Source organism: Schistosoma haematobium, chromosome 5 (assembly GCF_000699445.3).
Source record: "Schistosoma haematobium chromosome 5, whole genome shotgun sequence".
Classification (NCBI taxonomy): domain Eukaryota; kingdom Metazoa; phylum Platyhelminthes; class Trematoda; order Strigeidida; family Schistosomatidae; genus Schistosoma; species Schistosoma haematobium.
The window spans coordinates 1,364,517-1,377,209 of NC_067200.1; the positions used below are offsets into that span (position 1 = coordinate 1,364,517).

The 12,693-nt window shown below is 40.5% G+C and overlaps 3 protein-coding genes across 3 annotated transcripts; 1 reads left to right on the forward strand and 2 right to left on the reverse strand.

Annotated features, from left to right (window-relative positions):
• Window positions 1–318: 318 nt before the first annotated feature.
• MS3_00008922 (uncharacterized protein) lies at window positions 319–5,331 on the reverse strand. The gene has a single exon (XM_051217266.1). It carries the CDS (start codon window positions 2,231–2,233, stop codon window positions 992–994), a length of 1,242 nt encoding a protein of 413 aa, XP_051064641.1. The 5' UTR covers window positions 2,234–5,331; the 3' UTR covers window positions 319–991.
• Window positions 5,332–5,575: 244 nt separating this feature from the next.
• On the forward strand, window positions 5,576–6,879 carry MS3_00008923 (uncharacterized protein). Its single transcript, XM_051217267.1, has 2 exons — window positions 5,576–6,398; window positions 6,431–6,879. Exons 1-2 carry the CDS (start codon window positions 5,928–5,930, stop codon window positions 6,842–6,844), a joined length of 885 nt encoding a protein of 294 aa, XP_051064642.1. The 5' UTR covers window positions 5,576–5,927; the 3' UTR covers window positions 6,845–6,879.
• Window positions 6,880–10,332: 3,453 nt separating this feature from the next.
• Window positions 10,333–12,452, reverse strand: MS3_00008924 (uncharacterized protein; the record flags this gene model as incomplete). The annotated part of the gene is made up of 4 exons (XM_035733398.2): window positions 12,339–12,452; window positions 11,347–11,492; window positions 10,534–10,638; window positions 10,333–10,485 (listed from the first exon to the last, which is right to left on the reverse strand). The coding sequence occupies exons 2-4, from the start codon at window positions 11,407–11,409 to the stop codon at window positions 10,333–10,335; spliced, it is 321 nt and encodes a 106-aa protein (XP_035587146.2). The 5' UTR covers window positions 11,410–11,492; window positions 12,339–12,452.
• Window positions 12,453–12,693: the final 241 nt, after the last annotated feature.

Here is a 12,693-nt window from a genome sequence, read left to right on the forward strand (position 1 = left end):
AATCTTATGAATGCTGATCTACTAAGGCTGACCATTCAAAGTTCAAAATTTGGCCACAACGTCTTGTGAGTTTCTCAATGTTTTATTTGTCTTACCCTGAAATTTTTTTTCCTACGATTTTATACCCTCTCATATCTTTTGATTTGCTATTAGTCCTTACTTCTTTAAACCATAAGTTATTTTCATAGCAGTGTGATATACTATGTGGACATCTAACCCATTGTTGATGTCACAGGTATTCAGTGTTTGACAACGCTTCTACCAGTAACACCTTCTAATATATTTCGTTCCCACCAAGAGAAATCAAAAGACAGAGTCGAGGAGACCGGAAGAGTATATTTGGCGATGACCAATATATCGGAATTCTCTGATCTAATCTGGCTAGCGATTGCGGTTGATGTTGAGCACGGCGTTACCACACGTGATCTGGTGCGGATGCCTGACCGAGCGCCTTCAGCTAGATGAGTCCACTAAAACATATGGTCAGCATCCAATGTCGAAAACTTAATGCTATTTATTTTGGGGATTTATTTACCGCTACAGATCACTCCCCCCCTAGTGGGGCAGTGACGACCCTAAGACGTGGCCAGCCAGAAGTTTAAACCCAACGAGTTTGTCGTTGGTAAACACTCTTCTGATAGCTTACTAAATTTAGCAGCGTCTGGTCGTCTTTCCTTACTATATGGGACGGAGGTACAACATAGTAAAAAAGAAAATGTACAATGAAAATTTCGGATCCTCATAAACGTCATCGTTCTTTTCCAGCCGTCCTGGAAAAGAAAAAAGAAAATGTAAGTGCATGTCGAAATACACTCGTATGTGCGTAAAAACACAATGTCGGCGGAAAAAAATGGAAAATAAACTCATGAACACGTAATAGCATTAAAAAAATTGTTTTGTTTTGTTTTGTTTTTTTTTAAATAGAAATAAAAATATATAAGCATATTAAAATTGTTTTTTTTAAAAATAATATAAAATGTCGAGAAGTGCCTTACGTGCAATAGTCGTTTAAATGTTCTGGAAATCTCACCCTTCTTCCAGAACGCGTCGTTTTAAGTTTATTTTCGGATACTGTCGAAGTATCATCGTGTGTGTTGGTTGTCGGATGAGGTATTGTAAGTGTCGGAGTCGTGTCGTTCGATTGTACCGAAGGAAAATCGACGTGGATAGGATTTCCTTCTAAATACGCTGCTTTTAAGCGATCGATGCTGATGCTATCGTTTGTTCCGTTCTTATCGACTATATAGTACTTAGATTCACGTTGAAGAACTTTGAAGGGTCCTTCGTATGCTGATTCGAATGGTCGTCGATGCGAGTCTCGACGAATGAAAACGTGTGTACTATATCGTAAGCCAGGTTGAACGAAAACATCAGTTGATTGAGGTCGAGTGAAAGCAGGTTTAACTGAACGCATTGCGTTTGTAAGCCTGTTCGTGTAGGAGGTTAGATCCATGTTCATTGAAGAGGATGAAGGATCCACGAATTCTCCTGGAAGTCGAAGTGTCGTTCCATAAACGAGTTGAGCCGCAGTGTATCCAATGTCAGCTTTCACTGCATTGCGAATACCTAGTAAGACGAGTGGAAGAGCGTCGGTCCACTGTGAAACGTTTGCTGCTGATAGCGAAGCTTTCAGTTGTCGGTGAAAACGTTCTACCAACCCGTTTGCTTGTGGATGGTAGGCGGTCGTTCGGAAGCGAGTGATTCCTAAAAGTGTGGTCAGACGACGGAAAAGATCAGATTCAAACTGACGTCCGCGGTCTGTAGTGATGGTTGAAGGGCAACCGAAGTTTGCTACCCATCGTTCGACGAATGTGCGGGCCACTGTTTCAGCAGTGATGTCCTTGATAGGTACTGCTTCTGGCCATCGAGTGAAACGGTCAACGCAGGTTAAGAGATAAGAGTATCCATTTGAATCTGGTAAAGGTCCTACCAAATCCAGATGAACATGGTCGAAACGGGCATCGGGAGTTTTAAACGAGCCTAAGGGACATTTATTGTGTCTGATAACCTTAGATTTTTGGCAGCTTACACAGGAGCGTGCCCACTCCCTCACGTCTTTATTCATTCCAGGCCAGCAAAACCTTTCTGCTATAAGCTTGATGGTTGCACGAACACCTGGATGCGAAAGTTTGTGCAATGTGTTGAAGACATTGCGTCGATAATGTTTCGGCACGATTGGGCGATCCCTACCTGTAGATGTGTCACAAAGTAAGGTTTCTTTACCTGTTCCCATCTGTTTGATGCGTAGTTTAAGGGTTGTAGACGATAACTCGTGCTGAAGATCACTGTCTTCTTTTGAAGCTCGGCGAGTTTAAGAAGGTCGATTCCTTGGAAACTGTTCAAGGAAGTTATACGAGATAAAGCGTCTGCAACTACATTGTTTGCTCCAGAGATGTGTTGAATATCTGAAGTAAACTGCGAAATGTAGTCCAGTTGTCGAGACTCACGGGGAGAGTACTTGTCAGAAGGAGAGCTTAACGAGAAAGTGAGCGGTTTATGGTCCGTGAAAAGAGTGAATTCACGACCTTCGATGTAGTGTTGGAAATGCCGTACAGCACAATACATAGCTAGGAGTTCCCTACCGAATGTGCTGTACCTCGATTCGGTGTCTAGCAACCTTCTAGAGAAAAATGCCAAGGGTTGCCAGGAGTTGTTAACCCATTGTTGTAAGACTCCTCCGATTGCTGAGTCGGATGCGTCTACTGCGATGCTAATGGGTGCTCGGGTGTCCTGATGTGCGAGCATTGTTGCTTTAGCAATCAGTTCCTTAACTGTGGAGAATGCTTTTCGTGCGGTGTCGTCCAAATTAATGGATTTCGCATTTCCACGAAGTTGGTCGGTCAGAGGTTTCATAAGTAATGCGCATTTGGGTATGAAACGTCTATAGAAACTTACCAGGCCGTTGAACGTGCGTAATTGCTTGACGGTGGTCGGTTCTGGGTAATCCAGAATGGCCGCCACTTTGGTTCTAAGGGGTCGGATACCTTGAGCATCGATAGTGTGTCCCAGAAAGTCTAACGAGTCGGTTCCGAATTGGCATTTCTGAACGTTTACAGTAATGCCATGTTTTTGAAGTCGTTCGAAAACAAGATCCAGATGCTTGAGATGTGTTTCTCTGTCCGGACTTGCGATTAGACAGTCATCAACATACGCGTGTACGAAGTTGAGACCTCGAAAAACGTCGTCTATGAATCTTTGGAATGTTTGAGCAGCATTCCTTAGACCGAAAGGCATTCGCAAAAATTCATAGAGTCCGAAAGGAGTTATGATAGCTGTTTTCGGTATGTCGTCAGTAGCCATAGGGATTTGGTTATACGCTTTAACCAAGTCGATTTTCGAAAAGACAGTTGTACCTTTCAAGGTAGCTGTCAAATCGTGAATGTGAGGCAACGGGTAACGATCGGGAATGGTTTTCGCGTTCAATCGCCGATAGTCACCAGTTGGACGCCAATCGTTGCTGTCCTTTTTAGGGACCATGTGCAACGGAGATGCATATGGGCTACTTGACGGTCGTATGATTCCTAAGTCCATCATGTGATCGAATTCGTTTTTCGCCAACCTTAGCTTTTCAGGAGCTAGTCGTCGTGCTTTAGAGAATACAGGTGGTCCTGTAGTCGTGATGTGATGTGTAACATTGCTGGTTACACACGGTAATCTCGGTTGCGTTTGTTGTATCCCAGGGTACTTATCGAGTAGTGGTTGATAGAGTGGGTCTATCATATGTTTAACTGTGACTGGGGATACTCTACAACCAGTAAAGAAGTTACGCAAACGGACAAATTAGTGTTCCCGTCTACTAGCCTCCGTTTGCGCGTATCGATGATCAGATTGTGGTGTTGTAGAAGGTCCATACCAATGATTGGCATAGAAACATCTGCAACAACGAAAATCCAGTGAATGGGTTTGCGTAAACCCACGTTAAGGTAAACGTACCGTTTGCCATACGTAGCGATCGGTTTTCCGTTTGCCGCCTGTAAGTTTAGGGTCGATTCGTGAAGTCGGTCGTTAGGATTTGCTGGGAGGACGCTAACTTCTGCGCCAGTGTCGACGAGGTAGCGAACTCTCGTTGTCACATCTGTGACGAATAACAGACGGCTTTGTTCGCCGGCTACGGTTGCCGTTAACGCGTGCCGGCCTGGAAGTTTCCCGAATTGTTTTTCGAATCAGTCGGTTTCGTGTTGGGAAAATTGCAGGGTTTTCTGCAATTTCTGGAAAGCTTTCCATACTGGTTATGATACCAGCACCAGTCGGGGTTATCTGTCTCTCGTGGTCTAGAGACAGATCGCTTACGAGAAATGCTTCTACGTGGTGTGCGCGATCTCTTACGGTCGGCACGAAGACTAAGATAACGCGTGAGTGTGTGACATAAGTCGGTTATATCATTCTGAGTCGTGTGAGGCCTTTCTTTGACTGAAAATACCTCGGTAGTAGAAGGTTTCGTAATTTCTAGAATGCGGTCGGCAGATGCAGCTAGCTCGTCTAAGCCGTTGTTCTGGAACGAGACCAGAACTGCTTGCACCTGTTGGGGAAGTTTTGACAAGAAGAGTTGTTTGAATAGACCTTCGTCGAAAGTTCTTAGGCCTATAACCTCTCTCATCCGTTGCAACATGTCCGTCGCAGAACCGTGTTGCAGGTCGATGTTATTGAAGAGTTGATCTAACCTTTGTCGATCGGTTAGATCTCCTCGTTTAAGAATCGAGCGTTTTAAGATTTCGTAAGGATCGGAAACACCACTAGTAAACATACTAGGTGTTACGTACCTGTTGAATTCGCGCGGCAGTGCCTTGACTACTGCGAGGAATTGTGCACGTGTGTCGATCACGCCGTGCTCGGAGAAGTCGGCTTCTGCGTAGCAAAACCAGGCTTCGATGTTGTCGGGCCAGAAAGGCATCAGTTGAAACGAAGGTGGGGACAAAGTCTTAAGCTTGAGTACTTTAGGTGTCTGTTCAGTCATGATGAAGTATGAAGTACGATAATGAACGAGGGGAAAAAATATATATCCAAGAAAAAACACGAAAAAAATCACAATGTTCAAAAAAAAATAAAAAATAAGGCAATGATATATAAAAAATCCCAAAAAGGAACAGACTCACAGTTACAATTAGGTGTACCAGATCACGTCGGTCTCACCAATGTTGATGTCACAGGTATTCAGTGTTTGACAACGCTTCTACCAGTAACACCTTCTAATATATTTCGTTCCCACCAAGAGAAATCAAAAGACAGAGTCGAGGAGACCGGAAGAGTATATTTGGCGATGACCAATATATCGGAATTCTCTGATCTAATCTGGCTAGCGATTGCGGTTGATGTTGAGCACGGCGTTACCACACGTGATCTGGTGCGGATGCCTGACCGAGCGCCTTCAGCTAGATGAGTCCACTAAAACATATGGTCAGCATCCAATGTCGAAAACTTAATGCTATTTATTTTGGGGATTTATTTACCGCTACACCATAAAACAAATTTTTTTAACTATCTGATTTGCTTGTAACATGGACCTAGTAGAGACAGTGTATTCCAACTATGGGCTTTGATTAAAGCAGTATTCATACTTACCACAAACGTAAGAGAGCCTAACATCACAAAAGGAGGGAGGGTGGCGTTACTGACCAGCAAACATGAAGGTGGGGAGATAACTTCAATCCACCCATGTCTGTAGGGCAGAACATTTTGTTTAATTACGGCTCCTTATGGTTTAGTGGGATGCCACGAACTTATGGTATTGAAGCTGATCTATTCACGCAAAATACCTCTTTAAGTCGTGTTACGAACGTTGAATTGGTTTCACTTCCTACCCAGAAATCCTATTACAAGCAAACTAGACAATTCGCTAATATACGAAGCCGGTAGGACTCTAATTTATGGACGAGCCAATCAGAGGCGTTTAAGGAGCTTCAAGGTCACGGCGCTAAGTTTAATGCGAGATGCTCACATTCGATCGTTTTACAGCAGATTTTAGAGAAGAGGTGATTGTTGAGAGACTACAGCAGATGGGACTATTGAGAAGTTCCTGTGTTTGTGACTGCGGCAATCAAATGACCGCAGCACGATGTGCTGACTACCGTGATGACATTGTATTTCGTTGTACTTTATGTTGGAGAAAAAAAATCTGCTCGAACTGGCACTTTTTTGCCCGGTCACGGCTAAGGCTAAGACAAATCATGATAATCGTTGCAAATTGGATCATAAAGTCTCCAGTAACATTATCTGCGGCTTTTGCAGATGTTACGGAAACTTCCGCCGTTCAGTGGTATGAATATTGTCGTGATATATGCGCAATGAAAATGACACAAGTACATGAATCATTTGGAGTAGTTGAAAAGATAGTGGAAATAGATGAGGCGGTAGTTAGAAAGCGAAAATACAATAAAGGACGTTTTATCAAGGAAGATTGGGTAAGTAGCACTTCCGTGAATATGCTTGACAGGTACTTGGGTTTTACGATCGTTCAACTCAAAAAGGACACTTTCAAAGAGTAAGAAACCGTCAGGTAACGACAATCATACCAATCATCAAGGAGTACGTTCAACCTGGCACGACGATCTATACCGATGACTGGAAAGCGTATAGATGCCTCTCGAGACTTGGTTTTGTGCATCATGTTGTGGTGCACAAACGTCATTTTGTTGATCCAACGACTGGGGTCCATACAAACAATATTGAAGGCATGTGGTCAAGTCTGAAGTATTTTTTAAGACCTTACGACGGCTCCAGAGGACGATTACTATGGAGCCATATGGACGAGTTCTTATACCGCATGCACTATGATTTCAAAACTTCCGAACCTTTATCAAACCTCAACAAGTTCGTAAATCATGTAAAAGAAGAATATCCATTGTAATTCACCAGTTTTTTATAATATATTTTTACTTTATACTAACTATCTTCTGATTGGTTAATGTTCTCAAGGTCACTTAAAAATTCGTTCAAAGGTCGTCCATAAAATAGAGTTTCACCACGAAGCCTAATCAAGACCCTATAGTAACTGGGGAAAAATATTTTAAAAAAAACGAGAGGGGCTCTAATAGCTTCGATATTAAAGGGAAGACAGTCAAATGTATATCACAATACTGTTTCTAGCACTATATTTTATTTTATAATCACACATAATCTTATACTCTCAGCTCTTTTCCGAATCGCCCCCATTTGTCAGTTGTATGTCCACTCACACCTTGTCAACACTTATTTTCTTTAACCTATTAAAATGCTCTTTCTTAACATATACCTTAATAAAGGAAAATTAGACTGAGTAATCATACCTTAAGCATTCCTTCATGAATATTGGCTACTCTGCCTCTCGTGTTTTCTTTTACTTGCTCCCTCTTTCAGCCCCCTTGAGATATGGAACAAATGACTTCATCCTGCACCATCCTTAAAGCCTTGGATATCCCAGAAGGAAATAAGGTTGCGATTTCTAAAAGCTCATACCTTCAATGGCCCTATCCTTGACCATCAGTCGCACATTCGCAACGCAACATTCATGAAGCGCGCCAACTGTGGTACTGATTTAAACCATCGACATTCATATCTTATAAATTATTAACCCAGCTATGTAATTTATTACAGTGTATATTGTATCATTTGTATCAATTTGATCTTGCCTGTAAACTGGCATGCCTCGTGTAACAAACTGTTATTTGAGAATAAATTATTATTATTATTATAATTCGCTAACCTCTTATCTGCTGCCGTCTCACAGTTATAGCATAAATATATTTTTTTCACACGCTCATTCTCACACTTCATATATCATCATGACTTAACAGACACCCAAAGTACTTAAGCTTAAGACTATATCCCCACCTTCGTTTCAACTGATGCCCTTCTGGCCAGACAACATCGAAGCCTGGTTTTGCTACACAGAAGCCGACTTCTCTGGGAACGGCGTGATTGACACACGTGCACAATTCCTCGCAGTAGTAAAGGCACTACCGCGCCAATTCAACAGGTGCGTAACACCTAGTATGTTTACTAATGATGTCTCGAATCCTTGTGAAACGCTGAAACGTTCTATTCCTAAACGCGGGGACCTAACCGATAGACAAAGGTTAAACCAACTCCTCAATAACATCGACCTGCGACATGGTTCTGCGACGGACATATCGCAACGAATGAGAGAGGTTATCGGCCAAAGAACTTTCGACGATAGCCTATTCAAACACCTTTTCTTGTCCAAACTTCCTCAACAAGTGCAGGCTGTGCTTGTTTCATTTCATAATAACGCCTTAGACGAGCTGGCTGCATCTGTCGACTGCATTTCAAAAATCACCAAATCTTCTTATACCGAGGTTTTTCCAGTCAAAGAAAAACCTCAAACGACCAAGAATGACGTGGCAGAGTTATGTCATACCCTTGCGCGTTGTCTTAAATTTTGTGACGACCGTAAGCGGTCATACACCCCACGTAGAAGCATTTCACGTAGGCGATCTGTCTCTAGAACACGAGAGACGGATAATCCCGACTGGTGCTGGAAAGACGTCCAGAAATCGCAAAACATCCTGCAATTTTCCCAACTCAAAACGGACCGATACGAAAAACAACACGGGAGACTTCCAAGCCGGTACGCGTTAACGGCAACCGTAGCCGGCGAACATAGCCGTCTGTTGTACGTTACAGATGTGAAAACACAACTTTGCTTCCTCGTCGATACTGGCGCAGAATTTGGCGTTCTCCCAGCGAATCCCAACGACCGGCTTCACGAATCGGCTTTAACCTTACAGGCAGCAAACGGAAAGCCTATCGCTACGTATAGCGAAAGGTACGTTTACCTTAACGTGGGTTTACGCAAACTCGTTCACTGTGTTTTCGTTGTTGCAGATGTTTTTATTGATTTAGACCTTCTACAGCATCACAATCTACTCATTGATACGCGTAAATAGGGGCTAGTAGACGGAAACATTAATTTATCTGTTTGCTTAACTTCCCTTTCCGGTTGCAGATTATCTTCCGTCACAATTAAGCACACGATGAACTTGATCTGTCAACCACTACTCGATGAGCATCCTGGGATACAACCCCAAAGTACGCATCAAACAGATGGGACCAGGTAAGGAAACCTTACTTTGTGACACATCTACAGGTAGGGATCGCCCAATCGTGCCGAAACGTTATGGGCGCAATGTCTTCAACACATTGCACAAACGTTCTCATCCAGGCGTTCGTGCAACCATCAAGCTTATAGCAGAACAGTTTTGTTGGCCTGGTATGAATAAAGATGCGAGTGAGTGAGCACGCTCCAGCGTAAGCGGTCAAAAATCTAAGGTTATCAGACACAATAGATGTCCCTCAGGCTCACTTAAAACTCCCGATGCTCGTTTCCACCATGTTTATCTGGAGTTGGAAGGAACTTTTCCAGATTCAAATGGATACTCTTATCTCTCAACCTGCGTTGACCGTTTAACTTGATGACCAGAAGCAATACCTATCAAGGACATCACTGCTGAAACAGTGGCCTATACCTTCGTCGAACTGTGGGTAGCAAACTTCGGCTGCTTTTTATCCATCACTACAGAGTTAAAAGCCAAAGTAATTAGTCTAGAAACGTTTATTTAAACTGAAAGGATAAAAGCAGTCATACTTTACAAGACTAGTTATTTCACACTAGACTAGTTTCTCATTAATCCATGAGAATAGTACCGATTATTAGCCAAGTTTTATTTAATATTGTGAACAATCATTGGTGCAAACACTTCAGTGTTTCTTTCAAACCAGTCGTCAGAACTGTTACTAGTTCATCATTCACTCTACATCTTTTTCCATTCCTATTTGAGTATCAGCTAGACCCTCTAAAGTTATTTCATATTCAACACATTCATAACACCTAATTAACAACAGTCTGTCAGCCAGCTTTCACTCAACCTTGAATAGTCAAATAACGAAGGATTGAGGTGCCTTAGTAAATATTGATGCCGCATTCCGACAGTTTAGTTTCAAACAATGAACCACGTCAATTTCGATTGACATTTTTCAATACTGAGACTTTATTAAATGGACATTTACAAGGGACTCATCTTTGATTTCGGTGGTCACTTAATCACCTATACACGATACTGTTCATTGACAAGTGCAATGTTGTAACCTCTTGTGAAATTACCCATGTTTCCATTGAATACAAACAATGACATAAACACAAAAAATTATATTTTTATATTCTACCAACAAAGTGATATCAGTCATTACGTAAACAATCATCAATATGATATGCAGTTCCATGAAACAATCTTCAATGTATTGAAATGATTAACAAAATAGAAAGTGTATTGAATGAAATACAAAATGAAAAGAACAAAATCGACTTAATGAAAACAATTGACAAGCTGTTTGTGAGGACTATGGATGAACTCTGTTCCTTCTGTAAAACCATAGCCAAATGCTACAGCCAATGCACACAATAAGGAAAGATATAACTAATGGCACAACGATGTACACATATTTCGGTGATTTTCCTTTGTCAATGCCTTCAGTTGTATCTGTAGTCATGTTCTGAAATGAACAAAATAGTATAATGATTACAAAATATCAAATATTTACCAAATGTGATTCAGTGCTTGGATCAGTCTTCTTCAATTCAGTTCTTAGATCAGTTTCAGTAGTTGCTAGTGTTGTTGATTCAGTAGCAACGTTGACAGTCGAGTTCTTCTGAAGAAGGAAACAATGGAATATCAAATATTTCATCATTCATTATACACTATTGTCAGTATTGATGACACAAGTGAATTCAACAATTACTAACATAATTTACATTTGCACAATATGATCAATGAATAATGATTTAGGATATCTGCTACTGATTTAACAGTCAATGTGATGAGCACACAAATTTTCCTACAACTAACTGACAAATTATTTGCGTGATGAAATTTGTTTCTCGGATAATTCACCTTATCACAATGTAAGTAATTAATAACAAATCAATAACTGACGGTTTTATTTAAGCAATCCATCCAGACTACAAATTACAAAAAAGGGAGTTCACGAACTTTCACTTTCCAAACATGATGCAGAATTTATAGCAGATTATGCTTGATCATTCAAACTGATCTCATCGGCATTTGGTAACAATTCACACATACAGACGGTTTCATATTGGACATCGAAAATCACTACGCATTCTATGAGTAGAAGAATTAACACTTTTTCAAGCATACGTGCTAAACGACGCTTCTGTTGATTGTTGAATGTCCACATGGAAACAAAGCATCGTACTCATATCTGATTAAACATCGTCAACGTATACAATAAACTACTTGTTTGCAACGAGAAAATGTTCTTCCGAGTAAATACATCTACAATGTACAATATGGTGATATTGGAAACAATCTGTGAAGTCTATCAATTACTTACTTTATTCTTGCAACCATTTACTTTGAATTCATGACTATCCTTATTATTGCTGGTAATGCACATATTGGCTGTTTCACACCAAATGCACGTTGTATCTGATATTTTTGAGCCATGACATGCTTCACTCGAAACGTGTTTTGGACAATCTTCAGGGGGAAGAATGATGTGATTGCATAACAAGTTATCACCAAAAGATATGTGAACTAGGAAAAATATAACTATAACTCAATGATATAATGATGATTTTGAAATTAGGCGACTATTTCCTTCACTAGGAATTTGTCATCACCTCGCGCAATGCGAAATAAAGCACACTTTCATTGACATCCACAATTCACGACCTTATTTTGGCTTGAATGAAAATACATCCATAGTGAATAGCATTTTACTCGACGAATATTAAAGTCGATCTAAACATTACATTATGGAATGATTCTCTCAGTTGTCGAGATGGTATTTTAATACCCTACCACATGATAAGCTGGAAATTCTTTCTGATTACTCAATGTATATATTCATGAGAAAGAGAACTCGTTCATACTATGTCATTCACATTTCAGGACAACACCTCGGAACTGAATGAAACTAAGTTGAATGTTCAACGATGAGTACTGACGTGCGGATTTATTAGATTTTGATGACTGTTCGCATTCAAAAATGTATACACTAAGCTGTCACCTGGCTCAATAAAACCCATTACATTTGATTTCTAACAGATTTTGAGTTTCATTCATTGTTATCATCTATCGTTTTATAACATTATGTACGCTTAAGTGAATTTTATCAACGTGAGGACGTGAAGGACACCCGTTCCTCATCATTTTAAATAATCAACAGAGAATCCACGTATAGACTAACGTCATTTGATACTAGTAGCTAAATTTCACTTAATTATTTACTGAATATGCACATGAAATTTTCAATTTTTGAAACAAAATTGATGTATTCAGCTATGGAGATAGTCATTTCTGATACAATAAGGTTCAACATACCCCCGAGAGCTTCATAGTCCACTAACGTTCCTTATCTTGTGAAATAAATTGTACAGAGAAAAACAACTGAGATTTTGTTTAACAAGCGACTGTTAAAAATGGGAACGACTTCAATGGATATCCATGATGAAGAGATTCACATATCATAGTTACATTACTCAGCATACCAGGTCAGGCGTGCGTCAGCAGACGTGGATCGCTAAATTCATTGTTTACGGAATTCAGCATATAAAACAGAAACAACACCAATACGGTTTTATCAGAACAACGTAAATCATTTATGTGACACTAACAAGAATGACGGTTGTTCAAATGAAAACACAGATACTTGATTTAAATTCAGAAGAATTCAGTG

Bases quoted from the DNA above. Each gene is read 5' to 3' on its own strand.
- MS3_00008922 (XM_051217266.1), bottom strand. From the start codon at position 2,233: ATGGGAACAGGTAAAGAAACCTTACTTTGTGACACATCTACAGGTAGG.
- MS3_00008923 (XM_051217267.1), top strand. From the start codon at position 5,928: ATGCTCACATTCGATCGTTTTACAGCAGATTTTAGAGAAGAGGTGATT. The intron at 6,399-6,430 runs GTAAGTAGCACT...TATGCTTGACAG, and splicing joins GTTTTATCAAGGAAGATTGG to GTACTTGGGTTTTACGATCG.